At 44.4% G+C, this 20,246-nt stretch overlaps 1 protein-coding gene across 2 annotated transcripts in view; it reads right to left on the bottom strand.

Moving 5' to 3' along the window:
* RBBP8 (RB binding protein 8, endonuclease) overlaps positions 1 to 20,246 on the bottom strand; it is a 98,507-nt gene that overhangs the window by 10,459 nt on the left and 67,802 nt on the right. For both annotated transcript variants that reach the window (XM_068237251.1, XM_068237250.1), the window contains exons 14-18: positions 16,710 to 16,795; positions 16,531 to 16,636; positions 16,280 to 16,447; positions 11,697 to 11,769; positions 11,356 to 11,452 (exon numbers count right to left, since the gene is read on the bottom strand). In XM_068237251.1, the coding sequence (XP_068093352.1) occupies positions 11,356 to 11,452; positions 11,697 to 11,769; positions 16,280 to 16,447; positions 16,531 to 16,636; positions 16,710 to 16,795 (530 nt within the window). The remainder of the gene's footprint in view (positions 1 to 11,355; positions 11,453 to 11,696; positions 11,770 to 16,279; positions 16,448 to 16,530; positions 16,637 to 16,709; positions 16,796 to 20,246) is intronic.

Raw genomic sequence — 20,246 nt, 5'->3', positions numbered from 1 at the left:
ATTACAGGGAAGGATAGATGTAAATAATGCCCTGGCGAATTAATAAGGGGCGGGGTCTGAGGGTAATCTGAGCGTGTAGGTGGGTGATTGGGTGCCCGCAAGGGGCAGATTAGGGTCTGATCTGATAGGTAACAGTGACAGGTGGTGATAGGGGGTGATTGATGAGTGATTGATGGGTAATTAGTGGGTGTTTAGAGAAGATAACAGATGTAAACAATACATTTGGGAGGTAATCTGACGGCGGGTTTGCGGGCGATCTAATGGTGTGGGTGGGTGATCAGATTGCCCGCAAGGGGCAGGTTAGGGGCTGATTGATGGGTGGCAGTGACAGGGGGTGATTGATGGGTGATAGGTGATTGACAGGTGATCAGTGGGTTATTACAGGGAAGAACAGATGTAATGAATGCACTGGTGAATTGATAAGGGGGGGTCTGAGGGCAATCTGAGCGTGTGAGCGGGTGATTGGGTGCCCGCAAGGGGCAGATTAGGGTCTGATCTGATAGGTAAAAGTGACAGGTGGTGATAGGGGGTGATTGATGGGTAATTAGTGTGTGTTTAGAGGAGAGAATAGATGTAAACAATGGATTTGGGAGGTGATCTGATGTCGGATCTGCGGGCGATCTATTGGTGTGGGGGGGGGGGTGATCAGATTGCCCGCAAGGGGCAGGTTAGGGGCTGATTGATGGGTGGCAGTGACAGGGGGTGATTGATGGGTGATTGACAGGTGATCAGGGGGGGATAGATGCATACAGTGCATGGGGGGGGGGGGGTCTGGGGAGAATCTGGGGGGTGGGGGGTGATCAGGAGGGAGCAGGGGGCAGGGGGGGGTATAAAAAAAAAATAGCATTGACAGATAGTGACAGGGAGTGATTGATGGGTGATTAGGGGGGTGATTGGGTGCAAACAGGGGTCTGGGGGGTGGGCAGGGGGGGGTCTGATGGGTGCTGTGGGCGATCTGGGGCGGGGGGGGGGGGAGAAAATCAGTGTGCTTGGTGCAGACTAGGGTGGCTGCAGCCTGCCCTGGTGGTCCCTCGGACATTGGGACCACCAGGGCAGGAGGCAGCCTGTATAATACACTTTGTAAACATTACAAAGTGTATTATACACTTTGTATGCGGCGATCGTCGGGTTAACATCCCGCCGGCGCTTCCGTATGGCCGGCGGGATGTTGCGGCGAGTGAGCGGCGACAGGCGAGGGTCGCGTCACGGATGACGCGATCGCTCCGCCCATGCCCAAACAAGGACCGCCGCCATTTGTCAATACGGCGGTCCTTGCGGCGTCTGCTTCCCGGCCGCCATTTGTCTATACGGCGGTCGGGAAGTAGTTAAGCCTGGTATACACTTTCAATTATGATTGGCAAATCACTAACCAATTTTACCACCTTCATGGGTTTGCCTACACAATCTGTTTATAGTATGCAATATCTGTTGACCCTCATACTACATGGTGGTGGTAAAATTGATCAATGAGTGGCCAATCATAATTGAAAAGGTGTACCAGGCTTAAAGCCGCATCTACACGCATAGATGCGGCGGCGATATTCCTTATCAATCGAGCCGCTGATGCGGTTCGATTGATAAGATCCGACAGGACGAATCTCCCCAACGCCGATTCCCTGCTCGCTCCCCGCGAGGGGACAATGGCAGGGAATCGAGCGGAAGATAAGCGGCGCAGGAATCGAGCGGGTATTGATTCCGGCGCACGCGCTGCGAGCGGGGACGTGGAAGAGGCGATCCGGCGGCAAATCGAGCCGCCGGATCGCCGCCTCATTTACACGTGTAGATGAGGCTTTGGGGTGCACACACATATCCAATTTTGATTGGCAAATCACTAACCAATTTTACCACCTCCATATAGCAGGAGGGCCAACATATTTTGAATACCATGAACAGATTGTGCAGGTAAACTCTCATGCTACATGGAAGTGGTAAAATTGGCCAATGACTGGCTAATCATAATTGAAGGTGTGTAGCAGGCATTAATCCTGGTAAACACCTTCAATTTTGATTGGCCAATCATTAATTTACCATCCCCATGTAGTACCTACACAATCTGCTTATAGTATTCAAAATCTTAATTATAAAAATGTACAGTGTTGTGCCAACTTGATAATCAGCAGCTGAGTCTGAATTTAGGGTATCCCACACCCCAGAAATGAAAAGTAATCAAATAGTAATGAAGACAGCGCTAAAAGATCTTTTAAAATCTAATTTATTAACTATTATAGTAAAATTGTATCTTGATCATATACACTGCAGTGTAATTAATGCATGCATTCACACTGATACACATGTCAATTACCCCTCACTGATTTTGTAAGTTTGTCCAATGACAAAGAAATGAAAAGTCTCAGAACAGTATCATTCCAATGGTAGGTTTATTTTAACAGTGGCAGATAGCACATCAAAAGGAAAATCGAAAAAATAACCTTAAATAAAAGATAGCAACTGATTTGCATTTCATTGAGTGAAATAAGTTTTTGAACCCCTACCAACCATTAAGAGTTCTGGCTCCCACAGAGTGGTTAGACACTTCTACTCAATTAGTCACCCTCATTAACCTGCCTGGCGTTCTATTAAGATCGCCAGGGAGGCTGCGGGAGGGGTTTTTTTTAATTAAAAAAAACCTATTTCATGCAGCCAAATGAAAGTTGGCTGCATGAAAGCCCACTAGAGGGCGCTCCGGAGGCGTTCTTCGGATCGCCTCCGGCGCCCAGAATAAACAAGGAAGGCCGCAATGAGCAGCCTTCCTTGTTTTGCTTACATCGTCGCCATAGCGACGAGCGGAGTGACGTCATCGACGTCAGCCGACGTCCTGACGTCAGCCGCCTCCGATCCAGCCCTTAGCGCTGGCCGGAACTTTTTGTTCCAGCTACGCTGGGCTCAGGCGGCTGGGGGGACCCTCTTTCGCCGCTGCTCGCGGCGGATCTCCGCAGAGCGGCGGCGATCAGGCAGCACACGCGGCTGGCAAAGTGCCGGCTGCGTGTGCTGCTTTTTATTTGAGCCAAATCGGCCCAGCAGGGCCTGAGCGGCAGGCTCCGGTGGTACTGGACGAGCTGAGCTCGTCCAGACCGCCCAGCAGGTTAAGGACACCTGTCTTAACTAGTCACCTGTATAAAAGACACCTGTCCACAGAATCAATCAATCAAGCAGACTCCAAACTCTCCAACATGTGAAAGACCAAAGAGCTGTCCAAGGATGTCAGAGACAAAATTGTAGACCTGCACAAGGCTGGAATGGGCTACAAAACCATTAGCAAGAAGCTGGGAGAGAAGGTGACAACTGTTGGTGCGATTGTTCGAAAATGGAAGGAGCACAAAATGACCATCAATCGACCTCGCTCTGGGGCTCCACGCAAGATCTCACCTCGTGGGGTGTCAATGGTTCTGAGAAAGGTGAAAAAGCATCCTAGAACTACATGGGAGGAGTTAGTGAATGACCTCAAATTAGCAGGGACCACAGTCACCAAGAAAACCATTGGAAACACATTACACCGCAATGGATTAAAATCCTGCAGGGCTCGCAAGGCAGTGCTGGGCGTAATGGTAAAAACTACGCTTACGGATCATTACGCGTAATTTTACGCTATTACGCATTACGGAATTACGCTTATGGCGTAGATCAGGGGTCTCAAACTCAATTTACCCGGGGGCCGCAGGAGGCAAAGTCAGGATGAGGCTGGGCTGCATAAGGGAGTTCACGTGTCCCCGCCGCAAAACGAGGGCTGCAGAGCCCCCAAATCGCCCCGGGGGCAATCCGCCGGCATTTCCTGGAAGGGGCAGAGCTTTCAGCTTCAGCTCTGCCCCTCCTGACGTCAATCGCGGCGGATCGCCGCCTCTGCCCGCCCCTCTCACTCTTCCTTCACAGAGAGGGGCGGGGGAGAGGCGGCGATCAATTCGGCGATTGACGTCGGGAGGGGCAGGGCTACAGCTGGAAGCTCTGCCCCTCAGCGCAGTCGTGGATGTTTGTGCGGGGGATTTGGGGGTCTGCAGCCCTTGTTTAGCGGCGGGGATGCGGCGGATTACTTGGGAGCACTGAAGCGAACTATAAGGTAAAATGGGCAAATATAGTTCGCTTCCATGTCTCTTTTGCTTTTGCCGGCAGGCAGGGCCGGTTTAAGCAACAATGGGGCCCCAGAGCAAAATAAACCTGCCCCCCCCCCCCCCCCCCAACAGATACCCTGGAACAAAAATCGGCATTAAGGGACCTTTTTTTGCAGCTGGTATAGTCATGGTGTGAAGCACTAATCGGTCGGAGCTCCACATTCTGGCTACCCTAGCCTGCATGGGGGACAAGGGGTTAAAAAGTTTCAGGAGGGGGGACCCCACATAATTTTTTAAAAAAATTCCCACACTCTAAACATAAAAAAAAAAAATTGGGAAAATAGGAAAAAATGCCAGGAATCTTCATACAGCCATATTGCGGCTGTATAGCGATCCCTGGCCAAAGCACTGCGGCTGCGTATGGACCCCCTGGAAACCCTGTCAGGAAATGTATTGCTCTTTCTTTTGATACATGTAAAATTACACTACCGTTAGGCTTGCTACTAAAAGTGACATTTACCGCATTTAAAAGTATACTATTTTCCTTCGAAACTTTAAAATCGATTTTCTCAAAAACTATAAGGTATTTTTGAAAAAGTGTTTTTTTTCCTCTTATTCCTAATGATCTCCTTAACATATCCTGCAAATTTAGGGTTTCTAGCATTTAAGGTGGATTTGCTATTAACCATTAAAGTCGGCGGGTTTCTAAATGTGTATTTTTTTCCATTGCAACTTTAAAATCGATTTTCTCAAAAACTATAAGGCCGATTTGAAATTTTTTTTCCTCTTGTAGCCACTGGGGGCCCCTACAAGCTCTGGGGCCCTGGGGCCACAAAATATTGTATCGAGGGCCGCTAATGGCCCGCGGGCCGCGAGTTTGAGACCCCTGGCGTAGATATTTATTTACGGTTCATGTCTGTAATTACGCATAGCCCTTACGCAATTACGCGTAAGAATACCGTAATGCAGGTTGTTACGTTATTGCCTTACGCGTAATTTCCTACTAGCAATTAATGCGTAAGGCCATGCTCCCAAGCGGAAAAGTTGACGCATGGATCAATGTTAGGTAGCCGCCGACTTTAAGAGTTAATAGCAAAGCCCCCTTAATTGCTTAGAGCCTCAAATTTGGAGAATATATTAGGGAGATCAGAAGGAATAAGGAAAACATTTTTTTTCAAAAAGACCTTATAGTTTTTGAGAAAATCGATGTTAAAGTTTCAAAGGAAAAATATATACATTTAAAAACCCGCCGACTTTAACGGTTAATAGCAAAGCCTGCTTAAAATGTAGGAACACCAAATTCCCAGGGTATATTAAGGGGATCAGTGGGAATAAGAGGAAACATTTTTTTTCAAAAAGACCTTATAGTTTTTGAGAAAATCGATTTTTAAGTTTCAAGGGCAAAAATGTCTTTTAAATGCGGAAAATGTCAGTTTTGTTTGCACAGGTAACAATAGTGTTTTATTTTCATAGATTCCCCCAAGAAGAAAGAGTTTTACTTACTTCGTTCTGAGTGTGGGAAATATTTAAAAAAAACGACGTGGGGTCCCTCCTCCCAGACCTCTTTAACCCCTTGTCCCCCATGCAGGCTGGGATAGCCAGAATGCGGAGCACCGGCCGCGTGGGGCTCCGCACCCTGACTATACCAGCCCGCATGGTCCATGGATTGGGGGGGTCTCGGAAGGGGAGGGGCAGCCAAGCTTTCCCCTCCCCCTCCGAGCCCTTGTCCAATCCAAGGACAAGGGGCTCTTCTCCACCTCCGATGGGCGGTGGAGGTGGAGGTCGCGATTTCCTGGGGGGGGGGGGGGGGGTGTTCATGGTGGCATCTGGGAGTCCCCTTTAAAAAGGGGTCCTCCAGATGCCCACCCCCCCTCCCAGGAGAAATGAGTATAGGGGTACTTGTACCCCTTACCCATTTCCTTTAAGAGTTAAAAGTAAATAAACACACAAACACTTAGAAAAAGTATTTTAATTGAACAAAAAACATAACCACGAAAAAAGTCCTTTAATATTCTTAATTAACCATTAATACTTACCTGTCCCTTTAAAAGCCAGTTCCCACGCAATATCCTCGGAAATTGGCTAATCAGTTACAATGTAACAAAGTTGTTACAATGTAACAACTTTGTTACTTTGTAACTCCACCGCACCCGACGTCTCTCGCCGCTCACCCGCCGGGCGCCGCATACACTTACGCTAAGTCCCCGCCGGCTCCCGCCGTCCACTCCGCTCACACCTGTCACCCATATACATGCTGGCACCCATGGGTGCCAGCATGTATATAGGCGACATGTGGGAGAGGCGGGGAGGGCAGCAGGAGCCGGCGGGGACTTAGCGTCCTGCACGGACCCGACAGAGCTCTGAGTTATATAGCTCAGAGCTCTCTAAAGCATCTTTGTATTTGGGCTCCAAGGAGCCCCATTGGTCCTTAGCAGACCAATGGGGTTCCTTCAAATCAGAAGGAACCCCATTGGTCTGCTAAGGACCAATTGGGCTCCTTGGAGCCCAAATACAAAGATGCTTTAGAGAGCTCTGAGCTATATAGCTCAGAGCTCTGTGGTCCGTGCAGGACGCTAAGTCCCGCCGGGTCTCGCTGCCCTCCCCGCCTCTCCCACATGTCACCTATATACATGCTGGCACCCATGGGTGCCAGCATGTATATGGGTGACAGGTGTGGGCGGAGTGGACGGCGGGAACTTAGCGTAAGTATATGTGGCGGCCGGCGGGTGAGCGGCGAGTGACGTCGGGTGCGGTGGAGTTACAAAGTAACAAAGTTGTTACATTGTAACAACTTTGTTACATTGTAACTGATTAGCCAATTTCCGAGCATATTGCGTGGGAACTGGCTTTTAAAGGGACAGGTAAGTATTAATGGTTAATTAAGAATATTAAAGGACTTTTTTCGTGGTTATGTTTTTTGTTCAATTAAAATACTTTTTCTAAGTGTTTGTGTGTTTATTTACTTTTAACTCTTAAAGGAAATGGGTAAGGGGTACAAGTACCCCTATACTCATTTCTCCTGGGAGGGGGGGTGGGCATCTGGGGGACCCCTTTTTAAAGGGGACTCCCAGATGCCACCATGAACCCCCCCCCCCAGGAAATCGCGGCCTCCACCTCCAATCGGAGGTGGAGAAGAGCCCCTTGTCCTTGGATTGGACAAGGGCTCGGAGGGGGAGGGGAAAGCTTGGCTGCCCCTCCCCTTCCGAGACCCCCCAATCCATGGACCATGCGGGCTGGTATAGTCAGGGTGCGGAGCCCCACGCGGCCGGTGCTCCGCATTCTGGCTATCCCAGCCTGCATGGGGGACAAGGGGTTAAAGAAATCTGGGAGGGGGGACCCCACGTCGTTTTTTTTTAAATATTTCCCACACTCGGAACGAAGTAAGTAAAACTCTTCCCACTTGGGGGAATCTATGAAAATAAAACACTATTGTTACCTGTGCAAAAAAACCTGACATTTTCCGCATTTAAAAGACATTTTTGCCCTTGAAACTTAAAAATCGATTTTCTCAAAAACTATAAAGGTCTTTTTGGAAAAAATTTTTCCTCTTATTCCCACTGATCCCCTTAATATACCCTGGGAATTTGGTGTTCCTAAATTTTAAGCAGGCTTTGCTATTAACCGTTAAAGTCGGCGGGTTTTTAAATGTATATATTTTTCCTTTGAAACTTTAGCATCGATTTTCTCAAAAACTATAAGGTCTTTTTGAAAAAAAAATGTTTCCTCTTATTCCTTCTGATCTCCTTAATATATTCTCCAAATTTGAGGCTCTTAGCACTTAAGGGGGCTTTGCTATTAACCCTTAAAGTCGGCGGCTTTTTTATATTATACGGGAGCGTAATATTACGCAATTACGGCAGACTGTGTAACTTCAATAGGAGTTTACTGTCTTACGCGTAATTTGTTACGCGTAATAACGTAACCTACGGTCTACGCGTAATTAATTACGTGTAATACCGTAACCTTACACGTAACGCTTACGGTGCATTTGTAGTGAATTACGATGCGTAATTACGCTAATGCGTAATTTCAGCCCAGCACTGTCGCAAGGTCCCCCTGCTCAAGAAGGCACATGTGCAGGCCCGTCTGAAGTTTGCCAATGAACACCTGAATGATTCTGTGAGTGACTGGGAGAAGGTGCTGTGGTCTGATGAGACCAAAATAGAGCTCTTTGGCATTAACTCAACTCGCTGTGTTTGGAGGAAGAAAAATGCTGCCTATGACCCCCAAAACACCGTCCCCACCGTCAAGCATGGGGGTGGAAACATTTTGCTTTGGGGGTGTTTTTTTGCTAAGGGCACAGGACAACTTAATCGCATTAACGGGAAAATGAACGGAGCCATGTATCGTGAAATCCTGAACGACAACCTCCTTCCCTCTGCCAGGAAACTGAGAATGGGTCGTGGATGGGTGTTCCAGCACGACAATGACCCAAAACATACAGCAAAGGCAACAAAGGAGTGGCTCAAGAAGAAGCACATTAAGGTCATGGAGTGGCCTAGTCAGTCTCCGGACCTTAATCCAATAGAAAACCTATGGAGGGAGCTCAAGCTCAGAGTTGCACAGAGACAGCATCGAAACCTTAGGGATTTAGAGATGATCTGCAAAGAGGAGTGGACCAACATTCCTCCTAAAATGTGTGCAAACTTGGTCATCAATTACAAGAAACGTTTGACCTCTGTGCTTGCAAACAAGGGTTTTTCCACTAAGTATTAAGTCTTTTATTGTTAGAGGGTTCAAAAACTTATTTCACTCAATGAAATGCAAATCAGTTGCTATCTTTTAATTAAGGTTATTTTTTTGATTTTCCTTTTGATGTGCTATCTGCCACTGTTAAAATAAACCTACCATTGAAATGATACTGTTCTGAGACTTTTCATTTCTTTGTCATTAGACAAACTTACTAAATCAGTGAGGGGTCAAATAATTATTTCCTCCACTGTATATATGCACACAACCTGATTCTTTCAAGAAAGAATGTAGCCAGGAATTGTTTCTTGGTATTGCTCATTTTTTTTTAAATATTGGTGGTAATCATTCTGGGATGATCATGTTTTGTGACCCACTATGAAAAATTAAACTAAGCCTATTGGATGGGTTGAGGAATCCTTTTTTTTTTTTTTTCCAGGGCAGGAGACTAACTTGACTCTAAAAGTAAGTAAGTAATTTGCATTGGTGTTTAGTGTTGGCTTCCTAAAATACTTGCCTATAAAAGTACAAAGAAAATATGACCCAATATGATGCTTTTTAACTACAGTGGGTTGCAAAAGTATTCGGCCCCCTTGAAGTTTTCCACATTTTGTCACATTACTGCCACAAACATGAATCAATTTTATTGGAATTCCACGTGAAAGACCAATACAAAGTGGTGTACACATGAGAAGTGGAACGAAACTCATACATAATTCCAAACATTTTTTACAAATAAATAACTGCAAAGTGGGGTGTGCGTAATTATTTGGCCCCCTGAGTCAATACTTTGTAGAACCACCTTTTGCTGCAATTAAAGCTGCCAGTCTTTTAGGGTAGGTCTCTACCAGCTTTGCACATCTAGAGACTGAAATCCTTGCCCATTCTTCTTTGCAAAACAGCTCCAGCTCAGTCAGATTAGATGGACAGCATTTGTGAACAGCAGTTTTCAGATCTTGCCACAGATTCTCGATTGGATTGAGATCTGGACTTTGACTGGGCCATTCTAACACATAGATATGTTTTGTTTTAAACCATTTCATTGTTGCCCTGGCTTTATGTTTAGGGTCATTGTCCTGCTGGAAGGTGACCCTCCGCCCCAGTCTCAAGTCTTTTGCAGTCTCCAAGAGGTTTTCTTCCAAGTTTTCCCTGTATTTGGCTCCATCCATCCCATCACCTCTGACCAGCTTCCCTGTCCCTGCTGAAGAGATGCACCTCCTGAGCATGATGCTGCCACCACCATATTTGACAGTGGGGATGGTGTGTTCAGAGTGATGTGCAGTGTTAGTTTCTGCCACACATAGCGTTTTGCATTTTGGCCAAAAAGTTCCATTTTGGTCTCATCTGACCAGAGCACCTTCTTCCGCATGGTTTCTGTGTCCCCCACATGGCTTGTGGCAAACTCCAAACAGGACTTCTTATGCTTTCTGTTAACAATGCCTTTCTTCTTGCCACTCTTCCATAAAGGCCGGCTTTGTACAGTGCATGACTAATAGTTGTCCTATGGACAGAGTCTCCCACCTGAGCTGTAGATCTCTGCAGCTTGTCCAGAGTCACCATGGGCCTCTTGACTGCATTTCTGATCAGCGCTCACCTTGTTCGGCCTGTGAGTTTAGGTGGATGGCCTTGTCTTAGTAGGTGTACAGTTGTGCCATACTCCTTCCATTTCTGAATGATCGCTTGAACAGTGCTCCGTGGGATGTTCAAGGCTTTGGAAATCTTTTTTGTAGCCTAAGCCTGCTTTAAATTTCTCAATAACTTGATCCCTGACCTGTCTTGTGTGTTCTTTGGACTTCACGGTGTTGTTGCTCCCAATATTCTCTTAGACAACCTCTGAGGCCCTCACAGAGCAGCTGTATTTGTACAGACATTAGATTACACACAGATGCACTCTATTTAGTCATTAGCACTTATCAGGCAATGTCTATAGGCTGCACTCAGATCAAAGGGGGCCGAAGAATTATGCACACACCACTTTGCAGTTATTTGTTTGTAAAAAATGTTTGGAATCATGTATGATTTTCGTTCCACTTCTCATGTGTACACCACTTTGTATTGGTTTTTCACGTGGAATTCCAATAAAATTGATTCATGTTTGTGGCAGTAATATGACAAAATGTGGAAAACTTCAAGGGGGCCGAATATTTTTGCAACCCACTGTATTTTGGCTCAATCACGTTCATGCAATGGGATCTAAAAAAACAGAGGAGATGGATAAAAACTACTGATAAGCAAGAAATTCAAACATGGTTATTAGCTTTGCCCAGGAAGATGAAAACTGGGCTAGCAAATAACTGGATAATTTACATAGTTACTGGTAAAATGGTCCAGTTTCAAAAAGCTTTGATTTGCTAAGACCAATGTTTATCCCCTGTGTGGGGCTAATTGGCTAATTAAGAGATTTTTTCTTTCAAACGCTGTATCGTTTTATTTTTATTGGTTTTCAGACAGGACAGCTCACAAAAATCGGGATGCATGTAATAAAGAACAGTCAGTGTTTCTAATTCTTTCTTATGCTACTAAAACTATTTGAATGGAGTTCTGTTTTTAAGATTACAATTTCATAAAAGTAAGCCCAAGCAATAAACAGTCCACACTGTCTCACAAAGAGTAATTTACCTACCAGCTCACATTCTTTACAAGTGTGGCCAAGCATTTTCTTCCTCTCCTCCTTGTTTCGCACAACCTCAATATGAGGAAAAGCAATTTTTGTTTTTTTCCTGACAAGAAAATATTTTGTGTACACCATTAGTAGGCTCTTTATTTCAAACTATAAACTGTACATACATAAATAACACATGCAAAGTACTCCCTGTATTTATACAGAACAGACAACATGAACATACCATTGTAGCCCTTTCTGACAAAATGCATAAGCCTACTAGAAGAGATGATCCATCTAAAAACGTGCCGTTCTTCATATACAGGAAGTTGAAAGTGTAAACTCATCAAGCAGTTTGTTACCTTTCGTTGTTTTGCACATAGGGCTCCACATAGGACTTCTGCTTCTGGTACTCCACTACTCTGACTTCATTCTCTATATGAAAAAACAAAAAAATAGTCATATGGTACAACATAAAACTTCTTGATGACACAACTGCAATTTATTAGGTTACAAAACCACAATACAATTTACTGCTTGATAGCAATATAAACATGTATGCTGGCCACACATGAAGCAATTCGACTGTATAATCTTACAAACATCTGTATAGTATGCTGGCCTGCCCACATATTCTATTTCATATATCAAGGTCACCATTTAAAGATGAACTTTTATGCAAAATTGAACTTCATCCCAATCAGTAGCAGATATCCCTTTTCCCACAAGAAATCCTTACCTTTTCTCGAATAGATCATCAGGGATGTCTGCGTGGCTGATATTGAGGCGAAACCACTCCCAAAGTGTGATGTCATTCATGGTCATGACAGTCTCGTGTCTGTGAACCCTCGTTGGATTGATGGAGATAACGGCGTGTGTGTGTGTGTGTGTGTGTGTGTGTGTGTGTGTGTGTGTGTGTGTGTGTGTGTGTGTGTGTGTGTGTGTGTGTGTGTGTGTGTGTGTGTGTGTGTGTGTGTTCACATTGTTAGTGTGTTTATAGAGAAGGCAAGTTGGTGCTATCCTTTTTTGTCACGACCGACAGCGTAAAGATGCCAGCCTACCGACTCACAAAGGATCAAACAACGAGGAGGAATTACATGGATAGCATCAATGATTTATTGATCCATGTTTTATTTTATAACTTTTCACTTCACTATGTATTGATTTATTTTTCTCCCTACTACTGTCTTTTGGTAAAGTTCCTATTTAAACTACAGAGGAGTTGTTAAGATTGTATACAACTCAGTGGAAATCTTTGAGAACAAGATTAAACTGCTAATGATTTTTTTTTATATAATTTTACAGCATGTTACTGCAGCAGGAATTATGATTAACAGGAGGTGTTCAAATTGTTAGCCAAGCAAAGGATCTTAGCCGTCACCTTGTAGAATAAGTATTTTAGAAGGCCTACACCAACCAATTGGGGATTTATACTTCCTAGGTCTCCCAAAGCAGTGTGGAGGTTGGGTAGTGTGTCTAAACTTCGTATATTGGCTTCAACATGCTGAAGTTATATCGGTAACTTTTTACATGCAGCATTACTATTTTTATTTTTAAATCATAACATATTTTGTATATGTCAATGTTAATAAAGCAGTTTTTTATACCATATGGGAATCCTATATCACCTTAAAGAGAACCCGAGGTCGGTTTGAAGAATGTTATCTGCATACAGAGGCTGGATCTGCCTATACAGCCCAGCCTCTGTTGGTCTCCCAAACCCCCCTTAGGTCCCCCTGCACTCTGAAATCCCTCATAAATCACAGCCTCGCTGTCGACACACAGCGTGTCGCAGCGGGGGCTGTGTTTTTCTCTATAGTGTCAGTCTGCTGCTCTCCCCACCTCCTGCTTAACTCTGGTCCCCGCCTGCCTCCCTTCCCTCCCCGCTGATTAGAGGGAAGGGAGGGGGGCAGGGACCGGAGCTCTGCAGGAGGCGGGGGAGCAGCCCAGACTGACACTACAGATGTAAACACAGCCAGCACAGCAGGGCTGTGATTTATGTCTGATTGCAGAGTGCAGGGGCGACCTTAGGGGGGTTTGGGAGACCAACAGAGGCTGGGCTGTATAGGCAGATCCAGCCTCAGTATGCAGATAACATTCTTCAAACCCACCTCGGGTTCTCTTTAATTTACTGCAAGAAAATTAGTAATGGAGCTCACACGTTCCACTTGGATGAGTCTATTTTGCATTTGCAGAGCATTTCCTTAAAGAGACTCTGAAGCGAGAATAAATCTCGCTTCAGAGCTCATAGTTAGCAGGGGCATGTGTGCCCCTGCTAAACTGCCGCCATCGCGCGGCTAAATGGGGGGTCCCTGACCCCCTGCAATCCCCCCGGTTCAGCGGGGGATCTCTTCCTGGTTGGGGCAGGGCTAACCGCGTGGCATCTGTCAGCGCGTATCTCCGCCTCTCCCCCGCCCCTCTCAGTCTTCCTTCACTGAGAGGGGCGGGGGAGAGGCAACGATGCGCCGCTGATAGACACGACTAGAGGCAGGGTTGCAGCCGTTAGCCCTGCCTCTAGGAGCAGCAAAATCTACGACCAATTGGGTCGTTGATTTTGCGCGGGGGTTGGGGGTGAAGGGACCCCAGTTTAGCCGCGGGATAGCGGCGTTTTAGCAGCTAACTATGAGCTCTGAAGCGAGAATTATTCTCGATTCAGTGTCTCTTTAAAGTGGACCCAAATTAAAAATACAAGATTTCAGAAATAAAATCTATTTTCTAAATTATAATAATAAATAGCAGCCTTTTTTCAGCTGCATGATGACAAATATAAACTATTTTACATTTATTGGAGGAGCCCCTCCCTTCCTTTCAAATTGCCGGGACAAAATCCGGCAAACTGGTGAAGTAGGTGGTGTCCGGCAATGGAGGAATTGCTAATGGCTGCCCCCAGTATAATCCTAGTTATGAAAAGAGAAGGGTGAAAAGCATGCACTGAAATGCTCATAGGCTTGAAGGAGTATTTATTTATCTTTGTATGTTTCCGAGTGGTGCAACTAAATATTTTTAATTAAAAACATTTTTTTGTTTGGGTCCGCTTTAAAGAGGAACTCCAGTGAAAATAATGCAATAAAAAGTGCTTCATTTTTACAAAATTATGTATAAATGATTTAGTCAGCGTGCCCATTGTAAAATCTTTACTCTCCCTGATTTACATTCTGACATTTATCACTGGAAAAAATGATGCTTACTTTTTTGGCAGTTGCAAACAGCTGTTATTTCCCACAATGCAACAAGGCTCCCACAGTGTGATATCAGTACCTCAGTGCTGTGAGGCACTGACATCATTTGGGGGAGGGGTTTCACCACAAAATCAGCCATACAGAGCCCCCTGATTATCAGTTTGTGAAAAGGAATACATTTCTCATGTAAAAAGAAGGTATCAGCTACTGATTGGGATGAAGTTCAATTCTTGGTCATGGTTTCTCTTTAATCCCTCCCCGTCTTCCTGATATTAGAAATAAGCAACCCAGCAGACATCTATGATGGATCATATCAAAATATAGTGGTGCTACCTAAGTATCAACAAAATTGTAAGTTAGTGGTTGGCCTACTGCAGTTATCTGCACTCACTTTAAATGGGACATTTAAATAAATACTGCCCTGCATTTATTACAAATATGTTTCTGCTGTGTAAGCAGCACGTGACTACAAAAGTGCAAACCAATCATTAACCTTTCATTTGTTATGTACCGATATGCCCTGGCTGATGGTTGCAAATTCTTGTCCTCAGCAGACACTTAAAGGAATACTGTAGGGGGGGGGGTGTCAGGGGAAAATGAGTTGAACTTACCCGGGGCTTCTAATGGTCTCCTGCAGACGTTCTGTGCCCGCGCAGCCACTCATCGATGCTACGGCCCCACCTCCAGTTCACTTCTGGAATTTCAGACTTTAAAGTCTGAAACCAACTCATTTCCCCCCGCCCCCCTACAGGTTTCCTTTAAAGTTCTAACTGTTTATAGTCAGGGTTTCACACCGAAGTCCCCAATATAAGATATAATATTGAAAATATATGAAAAACATTATTAAATAGAAAGATCATAATTTGTAATTGATGGAATTGCAACCCCCTTCAACACAACTGCTAGCTATAGATGGGTATTATCCCTTTCACCTACTTTTGTTTTTAAAGTAGAATATTGAAGTCGTTTAAAAATATACAAAAACACAATTAAATAGAAAGATTGTGATTTGCAATGATGGAATTACAAAAAAACTAAACAAAAACACCCTTTGGATTGCCACAATTGTGGGCACCACAAGTTAAGAAGGAGCAAGCCTATTTGTATTATAATGGAGTTTGATGAACCCTATGTGGTCCCGAAATGAACATTGCTGATTGGATAGAGATGATTGCTTACACGATGGAGCATTAAACTATTGGTTCCTGGACAACAGTGTGCATAACTGCACTGGGATTTACTATATGGCTTATGTAGAGACCCTCATGAGTTGAGGAACTTTTTTTTTTGTATTTTTGAATATTCTTACTCTATATAGTGTGTTATATAGCGACACACCCATTTGCTTTCCTTTAAAGTAAACCCAAGGTGAGACCGATATGGAGGCTGCCATATGTATTTCCTTTTAAACAATGCTAGTTGCCTGGCAGCCCTGCTGATCTATTTGGCTGCAGTAGTGTCTGAATAACATCAGAAACAAGTATGCAGGTAATCTTGTCAGTTCTGACAATGTCAAAAACACCTGATTTGCTGCCTGCTTGTTCAGAGTCTATGGCTGAAAATATTAGAGGCAGAGAATCAGCAGGCAGCCAAGCAACTGGTATTACTTAAAAAGAAATATGTCAGCTCCATATCTCACTCACCTCGGGTTCACTTTAAGTATAGACGATGGCACTCTGATAGAAGAAGAGGTGCCTCATTATGCAATGTAATGCTGATTTTTTTATGCCTTAACTGCTATGAGACATTCCTAGTCTACTGCTGACCTTTTTCATTTGGAGACCTCTTGTTTTGCAGGGGAGAACCATCACCACCTCCTTCAAAGTCCAGTCTCTGGGAAGGGCTGGGCTCCTCAGCATAGGACACATATTCCTCATAATCAGTCTTGTCAAAGAGTTCTGTAAAGCTGTCATGGCCTTTACTGTCCTCAGCTGCTGCAGGATGGAGAACCAGTATGTCAGCTGCCTCAATGTATCCATCATATCTAAAATCTAAACATTTGGTGCAGATTACTTACATGTACTCTTGTCCTGGTGTCCCTGGTTTTTCATCTTCAATAGTACACTGTCACTGACATAGGTGTAATCCATATCATCAACCTCCACATTCGTTTGGCTACCCTCCTAAACATAGATCACATTTGTTAAATATTTAGCTGAAAGAATGGCTACTACATTAGACCAGCAGAAAGCTTACCTTGCTGTCCATTGCAGTGACATCCATTTTATACTGAGAGAGGTCGGCTCCTGGATCAATGCTCCATTGCATATTCTCTATAGTGCCTTCAAAGCAGGAAATATGAGGAAAATCTATTAAAGCGTTGCTGACAGCCATGCAAACTATCACAAGGTTTCACAATGCCTAATGTAAATCAATATTACAACAATGAATAAGGCACCAGTATGAAAAAACAATGCGTCTGAACTTTTAATTTTAATCTGTCCATCTGTCTCAGAGCTCAAACTTTTTAATTTTTCAGGTAAATATGAAATACAGTACAAAATATGAATGCTGTGCCTAATATATCCAGCAGGTGGCGCGCTCCTTCACTTCAGTGGTGTGTTGACTCATTTTCTGCCACAAAAGGCAAAGAAGGAGGACAAGCACACATTCTAAAAGTATAGTAATGTTCTCTTTAGAGATTTGACAGTAAGATACAGACACACATTCTTTTGCATACCGAAAACAGAAAGGACAGTTTTTGTAGTTTTGTGGGTTTCTGATTTGCCTTAAAGTCAGAGAGATATGAAAAGTATTGATTGCATTTTAAACAATGCAGATTACCTGGCAGTCCTACTGATCCTCTGCCTCTAATGCTCAGAGCTATGTGGTCTCGGAACGAATGTTGCCGATTGGATAGATGTTAGTTTACACAATAGGGCAATACAATTATTGGACAACCGTGTGCAGACCTTCAGTAGGATTTACTACATTGGCTATATAGAGAGACTTTCAGTTGCTTTCCTTTAAAGCACACCTGAACTGAGCGATAGGGAGACTGACATTTATTTCCTTTTAAACAAGGCAGATTGCCTGGCTGTCCTGCTGAGCCTTTGTCTCTACTTTTAGCCATAGACTCTGAAACATGCAGATTAGATGTTTCTGACCTAAGTCTGAATGGATAAGCCACATGCTTGTTTTAGGTGTGCGATTCACACTACTGCAGCCAGAAAGATTGGCAGGATGCCAGGCCACTAGTATTGTCTATATGGAAATGAATATGGCAGCCTCCACATCCATGTACATATAAAAGCGGTGAGAGAAATTTGGGCACAGGATGAAGCTGGAAGACAGCGCACCCTGATCTAGTTATATTCCCTTCCTATTCCCCCCTACTGGTAACCTAACTATTAATTTGGGGCGCCAACAATAGAGGAGCCCTGTGGTCCTTACCACAGTGACCTGTAAAACTTTTGAAATTATTTCAAAACATAGGTCCCAGAAATCTGAGTACTACTGAACAGGACCACCAGGAGCGCACACTGATCAGCCAGGGCTGAACAAGCCTGAAAACTGAAACAGAGCAAAGCGGCACAGGGAAATTTGGGCGCACCATGTGCCGCCATAGGCAGTAATGTGAATTACGGCTATAACGAAGATCAGACAGTCATTTGGGCACCGTCAAAAGATGGAGCCCAAATTGCTTTCAAAACTACGCAATTCAGCCACCAGTAATAGTTGGCACCTGAATTACATCTTACCCCCAATTCAAGGGCAGCCTGGAGGGGGAATAGTAATTGTATGCCCAAAAACATAGATCATTAGCAAGCAGTCCCCATTTAAACTACCCAGGTGTCCTATACCAATCAAAAGAATCTTAAAAAGTCTTTCTTTGATTAAGTTAAAGGGGCACTATTGCGAAAAATTGTAAAATGTAAAATATGTGCAAACATAAACAAATACAAAGTACGTTTTTACCAGAGTAAAATGAGCCATAAATTACTTTTCTCCTATGTTGCTGTCACTTACAGTAGGTAGTAGATCGATGCAGCTGCAGCAGATTGATGGCCCATAGAATTGCATTGGATCTACTGGTCCAATAATGCATTTAGATCGATTTCCAATACATTTTATTCTGAAATCTATTGGAAATCTGTTCCTAGTGTGTGGCACACATCAGCTAGATTCCTGTCAGATTGGACTTGACAGGCATCTGACAGAAATCTATCTGATGGTCGAATCTGCTGCAAATCTATAAGTGTTTGGTCACCTTTAAGGTGGCCATACACTGGCCCGATTCGCGGCGGTTTCGACAGCAGATTCGATCCTGGGATCGAATCTGCTGCCAATCGTTCGCGCTAAACGCACCCGCCGATCCGATTTCCTCCCGAAATCGGATCGGTCTGTCGATTGCGCCGTGCGGGAAATTACCCTCGATTGCCCGCGGGTAGGGAGCGCGTCGCTAGCGGCGGCTGATCCGATCAGGTATACATTACCTGACGCTGGCTCCCGGGCGTCTTCTCCGCGCTGCACTTGCTCCATCCCGGCGCTTCCTGTCACTGCAGTGACCAGGAAGTTCAAATAGAGGGCGCTCTATTTGAACTTCCTGGTCACGGAGTGACACAGGAAGCGCCGGGATGGAGCCGGTGCAGCGTGGAGAAGATGCGGAGAAGATGCCCGGGAGCCAGCGTCAGGTAATGTATGCGCGGGGGGGGGGACAGGCGGCAGCGGCAGCACCACAGATTGTGATTGGTTTCAGGCTGAAATCAATTCACAATCTGTTTGCAGTAAAGGCAGCCATACGATCCCTCTCTGATCAGATTCGATCAGATATAGGGATCTGTCAGCTGGTCGATCTAATGGCAAATCGATCAGTGTATGGCTACCTTATGCCTATAGTGTTAGATCTACAATTAGATTGGGAAGGCGGACCACTCTGTAACGTGCTGCAGACTGAGCACAAACAAGCCCACAAGAATCAACCTTCCCTTCACCCATAGCAGATGCCTGCTCAGCGTAACAGGATATCTGTCAGTGAAGAGACGCTCATCCGTCATGGAACATTTACATAACTGTGTTCTCTTCCCTCATATAATATCACGGATGCTTTTGCTCTGCTGCATGACTAACTCTCTTCTCTGCCTGAAAATCACCCACTGAAATAGATAAACATTTGCAAGTTCATATTTAATCTTTATTCCTTACCTGACGATTGCTTATTTTAATGAATGTATCCTACTCCTCAAAAACACAGTTTTGATTTTATGCATTTAAATAAAGCCACCTTTTTTTTGCTGCACCGAATAATGGAGGTCACTTCAAGGAACTCACTATCCCCCTTCACTAGTCCTATGTCCCTATTTATTTCTAGTGCAGGGAAGTCAAATAACCTGCAAGTATGTTTTTGGGGTGCAGGAGAAAAGGGCGGTGCCTAGAGAAAAGCCACACAAACATGGGGAAAACATAAAAACTCCATGCAGAGAGTATACTGACTAGGGATAGAAATTGGGACTGTAGTGCTGCAAGGTGAGAATGTTGCCACTTTATCATGCTGCCCAAAATACCAAAATGAAGTTATGTTCATCCTTTCAACTGCTTTGTTTTTCATCCATCCAGTTGTCATGTACAGTTGTCCTGACTACCGGTACTTTCTAAAATCCTCTATTTTCATTTGATCTGTTCTGAGAACACCTAATACAGACTCAATGATTCTCATGACCAGAGATATCCCTACATAGTGAATTTAAGTCATTTTTGACCATGATGATAGCGAATTATAGTTTTAGGTAGTAG

The sequence above is a fragment of the Hyperolius riggenbachi genome, chromosome 5, assembly GCF_040937935.1.
Source record: "Hyperolius riggenbachi isolate aHypRig1 chromosome 5, aHypRig1.pri, whole genome shotgun sequence".
Classification (NCBI taxonomy): Eukaryota; Metazoa; Chordata; class Amphibia; order Anura; family Hyperoliidae; genus Hyperolius; species Hyperolius riggenbachi.
The sequence above is the reverse complement of the archived record's forward strand: the minus strand, read 5'-3'. Positions and strand labels throughout refer to the sequence as shown.